This window comes from Ammodytes marinus (assembly GCF_949987685.1).
Source record: "Ammodytes marinus genome assembly, chromosome: 1".
Lineage (NCBI taxonomy): Eukaryota > Metazoa > Chordata > Actinopteri > Uranoscopiformes > Ammodytidae > Ammodytes > Ammodytes marinus.
Window position 1 is genome coordinate 20,656,714 of NC_137230.1, and position 10,604 is coordinate 20,667,317.

Here is a 10,604-nt window from a genome sequence, read left to right on the forward strand (position 1 = left end):
CAGCTACAATCAGTATTCTTATGATGGCAATATTGAAGGACTCGGATTGGGATTGGGGCCAAAAATATTACATCCCTTACGGTTATTAGAATTACTGTCTGCGTAGTCTTTTTACTTTTGTGGACTCTGTTTATGTGCACTACATTAATAACAGTGTTGTACTTATTATGTTTTTTCGTGGGTGATATCCCTTCCCCCCCTTCCCCTTGATTGCAACTAATTTGACAGTTTGATGAATCCAGTTCCCTTGTTACTGCGCTAATTGTTTTTTAACTGCTGTTTATGGGATATCATTGTTTTCCTGATTTGATCTCTATAATTTAATTGTCTGTCAATTACACTCAGTTTCATAATTGCTTCCAGTGAAATTCTGCAAAGGCAACTCCCAGTTTTCAGACTCAGTGTGAAGTGTAGCTTCAGCTCTCTGCATAGCCGTGCACCTGTATGCGTAGTGAAGGCAGAGGACTGTTCAACGTCTTTATATTTTTATGGCTATACACCATTGTCAATGAGCTTCCTGAAAAGCACAAAGTGATGAATGTTGTATGTAGGCAAAGTTTCTGTCTTGATTTAATTGCCACATTTTATTTATCCGACAAAATATTTATAAGAAGATTTCACTGAGCGACACTCTTTTTTCAGGGAGGCTGCCTTCACACACTCACACCTGAAAGCTGCACAGTCAACCACAGTACCAAAGATCACACTGTGCTCACTGCGCATAGGTTGAAACATTTATTTGAAAGAATTATTTCTGAACAGCCTTAAAAGGGAAAACTTTAACAGCTTAAGACTGACCTTTTGAACATCAGTTGTAATTAGCCTGTAGCCTTGTTTTTTAAAATCAGTTTGGGTGTTATTATATATTTTTTTATAATTGTACCCTGTTTTTTTCAGTTAAATGTTTTTGTTTGCCATCTTCTACTGAGATTATCTATATTGTGTATATTTCATTTTTACAATATAGTTTTTTGAAACACTTTATGTATAGAAGGCTGGTACATCATTGTATTATCATGCGACCGGTCAACACTACATTTCCTTTCCAGGGTCACCCTTCTACCACTGTCAGACCTTTTGAAAGTTTGGCAGGGTTACAGCCTAAACAAACATGCCCTTTTAGAAAATGAACTAACATATGCTTAATTTCTGCAGAGGAACGTCAGACAGGGGCTTTGATAAATGCCCTGGCCCTTAACATGGATGTGTTAAAGATAAAAAAATGTTAAGATTCATGTGTGAGTGTGTGTAGCTCTAATTCTAGTGGACTGTGTGTTTATCCACAGGAAAGGAGGAAGGAATTTGAGGCCAACCTTGTGAAAGCAGGACTTGAGCTAGAGACAGACGACAAAGCGGTAAGACGTTCAACCGCAGCATACCTGCGCCACCTTGTGGATAGTTTGTTGAGGCGCACCATAGTCTTCAAAAAAACAGTCTTAAAGGGATGGCTCAGCATTAGACACATTTTACTGCCATACATCCAAGTAATTCAAGGAAATTGTATAGATCTTAAAGGTTCTACGAGGAACTTTTAAATATTTATGAAACGGTCAAATTTTTCCTCTGATGATTATAAATTACAGGCAACAGCAAACGAGACCATCAGTTCAAAGAATGCTATTTTCATATAGTTTTTCTTAATGTGTTTGTCATGGGTACGCTCACCCAGGTACTAGAGCTGGCGTAGTAAAAACACTACCGCTATTGTCAAAAGGGGGTGCAAGAATTAACACAAACTGAAAGTGCCTCTGAGCACCTTTAATCTAAAATAGGTACATTAAAAAGCTTAACATTTATTTTGCTCTGCTCCGTCTTTACTTGTTGCAGGAATCCAAAGACCAAAAGACATATTTCTTGAAGATTCACGCTCCATGGGAAGTATTGGCCACCTATGCCGAAATCTTAAAAATCAAAGTTCCCTTCAAGGAGAGCGATATCCACAACGGTCAGGATGTCCCTCTGGAGTGGCTGTCACATCCTTTCCGCCTGCCGGAGCACATCATGCAACCCAAGCCAGACTATTTCACCTACCCCTTTAACAAGGCCAAGACCGACTTCTTCCTCATCACTGACAAGGATACTTTCTTCCCGCCTTCCACAAGAAACAGAATTGTGAGTAGTATATGTTATCTAACATCAGAATACACTACTTGATACATTATCAACATATGTTGTGTCTAAGATGAATGACAAATCCTCCCAACATGTTAAACTTCTGGACAGGCCGATCCTAGACAACTTTTTGCAGATGCTTTTTAGGGTTAAACTACAGTATTAGAAAAACAGCAAATTACATTATTAATTCATGTTGCTAAAAGGTTCCTGCTAATCCAAATCCCTTAATCTCATGTTAAATCCCTTCCATGTTGTAAGGTGTACTACATCCTGGGTCGCTGTCCGTTCTACAACAAGGGGCGGAAAGATAAAGACAAGAGGGGAATCAAGCATCTGCTCAGCAATGGGACGTACACAGCGGCCTTTCCACTACATGATGTAAGACGCATGGAAAAGAGAACAAGAATATGTAGGAGCCAAACGGATTAAAGTTAATTTCCTCAAGTTAACAACAACTCTGGGATACTAGTGCATTAATTTAGCGCTTCCGTTCCTACTACTTTTATCTGTACAGATTAATGTTTTTCATGCAGGATTTATGATACGAGGCATGGAGTACTATAACCCAATTCCATATAAAGTACTTATAAGTGAAGTGCTTCCTGGACAACAAACAACATTAAAATGCTGCTTGTTTTGAACACATGATAATTAAGCAAACTGACTGGAGCAGGTCTGTAGAAAGAAAACGTTTAACTACTGTTACTACTGAGACAGCAGTACATTTGCATAACGTATTTGTGCACTTCCCAAAATAAGTGATAACATTGGATAAAATCAGCATAGTCTCAATATAGTGACTTATTTTCCATAATATTTGACTTTATTGTTCTTAACTGAGATTATGTAGCACAAAAGTCCATCTTTTCTTCCTCTTTTCCTCAAGGTAAATGTAATGAAAACACTCTCAACATGTTAATATTGTATATAAAAAACAAAAATAAAAGTTAGAGGAATAGTTAGACATTCTCAGACAACAGCCCATTCTGCATTGCTTCTTTCTTTTCCTTTCCAGTGTCGATACTGGAAAAGGGCAAGGAATGCCGAATGTGAGAGCGAGCGATACAACTTGTACAGCCACTGGGCCAGGTTTCTCTGCTTTTACAAAGAGCAGCCCCTTAACCTCATCAGGTAAACCTGCTACACCAAACCAAAATATTTCTTTCACTCCAGCATGTCTCTGGAAAAATTCTTAAAGATTAAAGTTGAATCGCTGAGTTAAATGTGTTTGTTTTCTGTGGTTGCAGGAAGTACTATGGGGAAAAGATTGGCATTTACTTCGCATGGCTTGGCTTCTACACAGAAATGCTGTTCTTAGCTGCCGTCGTGGGCCTTATATGTTTCATCTATGGAGTGCTCAGTTATGATGACAACACATCAAGGTAGGTACGAACAGAGGGCATAAAGGAGCTGGTAACCAAGTGGCCAAAAGTATGTGGACATCTGAATATTACACCCCAAGTGCTTGTTGTGCTTTGTGCAAGGGGCCTTGTAAAATGTTTTAATCAGATCGTATTGTAATAAATAACATTGTATACGTTTGCCTATATTGGAACTAAGGGGCCCAGCCCAAAGTATGTGGACTGATCATATCATATATTAACTCTCATGCCTAAAGGCTTGCTAGAATTGTTTTGATTATCCAATACAATTAGGGCTGTTTTTCGAAACTGGTTGCTTGGTTGATATAATTGATTCATGTTTGCTTTGTTTCTACAGTTAGCTGTTTCTTTGTATTATCATTGGTGTGTACAGCTATTTGTGTATCTTCATTTAAATGATCTGTTCTCCTTTTAGCCATGAAATATGTGCCGCTGCTATTGGAGGCAGTATTGTGATGTGTCCACTTTGTGATAAAAAGTGCCCTTTCTGGAAGCTCAACTCTACGTGTCTCTCATCCTGGGTAAAACACTACATTTAATATGTCAATGTGATACCAATTTTAAAGCAGTGGCAACCGAAAAGTATGTATAACAAGCAGGAATTATATTACGTGTGTGTGTGTGAAATACCTGCAGGAAACTGTTTCCTGCTGATTCAGCAGTATGCCACCCTGTGTATGCCCAGCATGTCTTCGGCTTCTCTGAAAGACTTATTGCTTTCCATATTGTCTCTTTCCAGCAATCCCATTTGTTTGATAATGAGGGCACGGTGTTCTTTGCCATATTTATGGGGATTTGGGGTAAGTGTCAAGCGATGCTGCTCTTCCTGTGTTTAACCTCCCCTAACCCACCTTGTTAGACAGATTGTCAAAGTTAAAGCCTTTTCACTGAACCCGTCACCCTCCAATCCACACTGCCCAGAACGTCTTGCTATCATAATAATCTATGTATGTATGTAGCTTAGCAGTCGGATAGCTTGCCTTGCATGCCGTAGGCCAAGAGCACCTATAAACCCAACACTGGCAGTCTCTCTCATTTTAGTCCATGCAAAAGCCACTACATGATTTAAGGTTATTAAATATCTGTCCAAAGAAAAAGGACAAACACAAAAACTCATTTCACAATTATCTGTTAATCATGTGTCATAGATTGTTCCGCTACTAAGATTTTACAACTCTTTCTTCCCTTTATTCAAAATCTCATTGGCAGTAACTCTGTTTTTGGAGTTCTGGAAACGGCGTCAAGCCCGGTTGGAGTACGAGTGGGACTTGGTCGACTTTGAAGAGGAACAGCAACAGCTTCAAATCCGGCCCGAGTTTGAGATCGAATGCACCAAAAGGAGACTCAACAAGATCACTCAGGTGCTTCATATCCTTTATTAAAACACACAAAATTGACATGACATGGTTCGCCAAATTCATAAAATGGTACCCACTTTCTAATAATACTTTTACTAATAAAAATCTTTCAGGAAATGGAGCCATATCTCCCCATCACCAGCAAGTGTGCCCGCTTCTGCCTCTCAGGCACCACTGTTTTATTCTGGGTAACTGAACTCCACCTGTTTGCGCTATTTACAATGATACATATACTTTATACATACAGTATATCGTCAACGGCTTTATATGTGTGTGCTCACCCCTCAGATTTCTCTGATAGTGGCCTGTATCATCGGAGTGATAGCTTACAGGCTGGCCGTGTATGCCGCCTTTGCTAGTATCATTAAAGACCCCTTGAGGAAGATACAGGTGGTGGGCAGATTCATCACTCCACAGCTTGCCACGTCCGTCACCGCTTCCTGCATCAACTTTGTCATCATCATGATCCTCAACTTCTTTTATGAGCGGGTGGCGGTTTGGATCACTGATTTAGGTAAGGCGATATAATCTGGCTTTTACCGGATCAAAGAAAACATAATAACTCAGTATGAAAGCCACAGTATTTCCATTTTACTTTTGAGTGTAACCTTCTAAACTTGCTTGCTTCTCGCAGAAATCCCAAAGACCCATCTGGAGTACGAGAACAGGTTGACCACAAAGATGTTCCTCTTCCAGTTTGTTAACTACTATTCCTCGTGCTTCTACGTGGCATTCTTCAAAGGCAAATTTGTGGGTTACCCTGGTGATTACAAGTATATGTTTGGCAAGTGGACCAAACTGAGGAACGAGGAGGTGAGTCTTGGACCTAACTGAAACAGAATTACAATATTGAATATTATTGGTTATTTTGTTCACTGAATTGCGATGTATTTTTTGAACGGCCCTATAGAAAAATGCTGAAGGTTCTTCTCACACAGCTTGATTCCCTGGTGCTGCCAACATTAAGTGCATGAAGTATGTTGTATAAACTCTGAACGCCTTGTTGTCCCAGTGTGACCCCGGAGGCTGTCTGATTGAGCTGACCACACAGCTGGTGATTGTTATGGTGGGAAAACAACTATGGGGGAACATTCAGGAAGCCCTGCTGCCGTGAGTCCATCAACTCTTTGTCCTCTTCACCATCTGTTAATTATTCACCACAATTAAATGACTGTTTTTATTGAAAATTTTACAATATCAATATTTTGCATGCAAGTTTTGCATGCAAAATATCTACTCGCATCCTCAAGTGGGTGCGAGTAGATGTATACCACCCAGCTTTCCCACTTCAGATGCACACACCCACACCAGAGTTTAAAAAAATTCAGTTTGTGTATTTCTTTATGTTCACCTCATAATGTTTTACAATGCAATTCTTGATGCCCTGCCTTAAAGCTATAGTGCGTAATTTTTTCATAAAAATGAATGCCGGTTACATTCAAGCCATTGACATATGAGTTGACACAAAGTTAATTAAGCCTTCAGCTCCACACAACTCTCTGTATTTCTCAGTATGGCAGCTGGTGCAAGAGCTAAAGAAGCACACACAAAATGTTTCAGTTGTTTATTCTGCTGGTTAGGAAAAAAAATTGAAGTATTAGCAGATGTTTAAAAATATATGCACGATAAACAAACTGCTGTTGTAATAATTACAACAACACTGTCTCCGCATCTACATTCTGAGTAATTACAATGTAGTTACTCAGAATTCATCATGGGGGTAACCAAGTTACGCACTATAGCTTTAAAAACTTTTGAATCTGATCAAATCATAGTTCAAATTCCTAATGAATTTGAGTGTTTTTCTTATCACATAATTTTGATCTGAAGATGTCTTGTTGGGTTTGCGCAAACCAAGACTTTTCAGTTTGAGGACTGTTTTTTCTTTGTGGACTTGTTGGCAGGTTGATGCGTAACTGGTGGAGTAGCAGAAAGGGACGGCGCAATCCTGAGAACCATTACAGCCGCTGGGAGCAGGACAACGTCCTGCAGAACTTCACCCAGCTGGGATTGTTCTACGAGTACCTGGAGATGGGTGAGATACGTCACTGACCTTGTTTACAGAACAGAGTTCATTTCTAGGCAGGAGAGACAGATAATTGGTTCTAGGGTTTTATGAATGAATGTATTTCAAATCACAGACTTTTGCTGACACAACGGGTATTTAGGTTTCCTTGTCTTTTCTTTCTCTCTAATTATCACTAACTCTATCTCGCTTTTTGCTCTGCTCTGTTGTTTTCAGTGATCCAGTTTGGTTTCATCACTTTGTTTGTGGCCTCTTTCCCCTTGGCTCCCCTCCTGGCTCTATGCAACAACATCCTGGAGATCAGGGTGGACGCGTGGAAGTTCACCACCCAGTTCAAACGACCAGTGGCATCCAAGGCCCGAAACATTGGAGCATGGCTGGAAATCCTCAATGCGGTGGCCATTTTGTCTGTTGTCACTAATGTGAGTGTCGTAAGTGTAGTAGGATGTGAATGTGTTTATCGTACAGTAAGTATTCTTTACTCCCTCCCGTATTTTAATTTATGATAAATGGAATATTGTTGTACTATGACTTGTTGCGCTGTTTGTCCTAAATGACCTGATCAGATTCCTATTCAGAATGGCACCATTCATCAAATTATCCTGTTATCATACAGTTTCACATTTCAACCAAAGCCTTTTTGTGCTTGCTTTTGTCACAGGCTTTCATAATGGCGTTCACCTCAGACATGATCCCTAGAATGGTCTACCTGTATACCTATGGAAATGGCAGCATGAGGGGCTACATTAATAGCAGCCTGTCAGTCTACCAAATCTCAGAGATACCTAGGAACAACATGCCCGAGGTCCAAGACGACTGGTTTAACATCTCAATCACCACCTGCAGGTATTAGAAGCAGGAAGTTGGTTTTAACATTTGTTTGCCATTATAAACACTCAGCAAGACAAAGTTAGTGACTAGCTTCTCATGCTAGCCACATACTGTATATACAACAGTATGTGTGTTTATATATCTGCTGTCTGAGCAATCAGATATGTTATTTAATTTTTTTTATTTATACTTCTATTGCAATTACTGGTGTGTAGGCTACTGGTAAAAGCGCATTTTGTTTTTAGGCTGATGAAACATTACTGATTGCCTGATGCCCCTCTGTGTGTTTTTTTTTCTTCTACAGATACCGTGACTACCGTTACCCTCCAGGCCATAAGAGCGCGTACAATGTCACCATGCAGTTCTGGCACATCCTGGCAGCCAAAATGGCCTTTATTATCATTATGGAAGTAAGACAAAACAACTATTTCCCCCCGTTGCTTACTGAAATAATAAATGCTCAGAACAAATGCAGGTAACTGATTATATCTTTCCCATGTTTAATCATTCTTCCTATACAGCATGTTGTGTTTGTGGTGAAGTTTTTTGTGGCCTGGTTGATCTCGGACGTCCCGTCAGACGTGAAGGCGCGGATTAAACGCGAACGCTACCTGATTCAAGAGTACCTGCATAACTACGAGGTGGAGAGTCTCAAAATGCAGCTGAGTGCCAGTTTCATCACGGAGCCACATACAGAAATGTCCTCAATGACGGACAAACATGAAGTGCTGTCCGAGTGCCTGTAGCGTCTGCTTCACACCTCCAACTAAGTCCAAGTCAAGAATGGACATCCATATACAAGGGCTCCTGTCTTTGGGATAAAAATGCTTTTGTCTTTTCTTGCTGAATGGATTCAGACAAGGCATCAGAAAAAAAATCCAAATGCAACATTTCCCATTGCTAAAAATCAGTGTCTTGAGTGAAGGAAATGTGAATGTGCCATAAGAAAATTGTCGTAAAAAAGATTGGGTAACACTTTATATTGATGGTACATGAATCATCATGAATTCATGATGATTCATGATGATTCATGTACCATTTATATAAAGTGTTAACAAGATGGTAACTTGCAGTTGTACCATTCCTCACCTAGTACCTTAAAACTCCATTTGTCATGACTGAACAAATAGCTCTTTGTTTTGGTAAAAGTTAAATGTCTTGGTGTTGGACATGTTATATTGGGTGTTATTACCCTTAAAACAGGTCGGTGATGACATGCAATCATTTCATTATCTGCATGTGTTAAATCTAATGAGGAAACAAGACTGTTGAGACAAGGAGATGCAACATGTGTCAGTTGTGAAAATGTTTGAAGAGTAATTGTGGTTAAAAATGTAATTTTAAGGATCTATGTCATACATCACGTACTAACCTCATTCTGTCACTTAACTATGAATGCAAGTAAACACTCAGAATGACAAAATTTAAATATATCAGAATTGAGACATCTATATACAGTACAGTACATCAAAAATGAATAGGCTGTGCTGAGTCCTCGGACAGCTTCCCTGTGTTTCCTTTTAAATATTTTTTTTTTTTTCAAATGGTAGCTACAACATGTTTAGCTCAACTGATATATATAGCTGGGCTATAAGACAGTCAGTTGTCTTGTGAGTGTGTTATGTCTAGAGAAAAGCTCTCACAAATGTGTGCATTCCAGAACCAAGTTACCTCCCTCATACTGGAGCGATAGTCAAACAATCAGACAGCGGTGTTTATGCATCCAGTCCACCCTGAGTTTGAGGGTTGTAACAGTGATTTGATGAGACAGCAGCTACTGCAGGCTCCTCTTCCAAATGTATGTCTAACTTGCTGAGGGACCAATTATATGATTTCTATCAAAACAAAAGTACTACACCAAGAAAATCTTTGTTGGAGGATCTCTGGACAGATCGTCTGCTTTAATACAATCAGTTAGTGTGCGTGAGCTTAGGCTGAGCATGTGCCGGGTTTATCCCCTCTCATGTTACACATGGATAATAAATGGACTATATTTCTGTTTTCGAATTCTGAATTATTTGTCTCCATGTCCTGTTGTCCATACTCAATATCATACTCGTAACATTCATTTGGAGATATATAGAAAGGAGAAGAATTTCTTGTGCCCTGCCTGGGATACATGTGAGTTCAGAAAGAAGAAGAAATGACTCTCTAGCTGTGTTGATGTAGATAAAGAGAATAATGTGATCTATTCAAAGGGGGTTTTAGTGCAATTAATTTATTGAGCTGTTTTTGCTCTTTAGCTTGAAGCTCGTGTGTTTAGCTTTACTTGATAATCCTCATTGTAAAATATTTCCCAACAATGTACTTGCAACACCTGATTTCCTGTTTTCCTTAAATGACCATCAACACGTTTGTCAAGGGACTGGACAAGTAATCAACTCTTCATACACATTCTGGGACACAAAGATCTGATTAGATTTTGTCACAATAGATTCATGAGTTATCAGAGACGCAGCTTTTTTATATACATATGTATCTTTTTGAAGCTTCTTTCTGTGTTTATATTGAAACCCCTTTGTAATTAATTTAGTAAATGGTGCATTTGTGATTCAAGCTATAAGTGTATTATATCTGACAGTCAGAAACGTAGCCTGGCTTATCTTCAATCTCAGGATTTAATATCTTCTAATGTTGGTTGAGCATCACTTGTTGATGCAGTATGCAGATTTCAGATGTGATGATGATCCTGCAAGGTAGATGATGTTTCACAACAAACAAATGCCTTAACACTATCTACTCGTGTTTGTATTATTTTGTAATGACAGAGTTTCCTATCTGAATTTCAAACTTGCATGGTGTCATCTGTTGCAGGTGTTATTTCCAAGCTGTTTTGTTATGTTGTGTATACATTTATGTACATATTTTGTTCATTTATTTTCTTAGTTTGCT

General features: G+C 39.1%; 1 protein-coding gene across 2 annotated transcripts in view; it reads left to right on the forward strand.

Annotated features, from left to right (window-relative positions):
- The window catches only part of ano5b (anoctamin 5b), a 28,003-nt gene extending 17,399 nt beyond the window's left edge, over positions 1–10,604 (forward strand). For both annotated transcript variants that reach the window (XM_080051634.1, XM_080051635.1), the window contains 17 exons: positions 1,287–1,355; positions 1,828–2,112; positions 2,374–2,493; positions 3,131–3,246; positions 3,363–3,497; positions 3,913–4,018; positions 4,237–4,297; positions 4,707–4,858; positions 4,969–5,043; positions 5,144–5,369; positions 5,490–5,668; positions 5,868–5,965; positions 6,760–6,890; positions 7,098–7,303; positions 7,543–7,727; positions 8,017–8,122; positions 8,234–10,604. In XM_080051634.1, the coding sequence (XP_079907760.1) occupies positions 1,287–1,355; positions 1,828–2,112; positions 2,374–2,493; positions 3,131–3,246; positions 3,363–3,497; positions 3,913–4,018; positions 4,237–4,297; positions 4,707–4,858; positions 4,969–5,043; positions 5,144–5,369; positions 5,490–5,668; positions 5,868–5,965; positions 6,760–6,890; positions 7,098–7,303; positions 7,543–7,727; positions 8,017–8,122; positions 8,234–8,458 (2,475 nt within the window). In that variant the 3' untranslated portion in view covers positions 8,459–10,604. The remainder of the gene's footprint in view (positions 1–1,286; positions 1,356–1,827; positions 2,113–2,373; positions 2,494–3,130; positions 3,247–3,362; positions 3,498–3,912; positions 4,019–4,236; positions 4,298–4,706; positions 4,859–4,968; positions 5,044–5,143; positions 5,370–5,489; positions 5,669–5,867; positions 5,966–6,759; positions 6,891–7,097; positions 7,304–7,542; positions 7,728–8,016; positions 8,123–8,233) is intronic.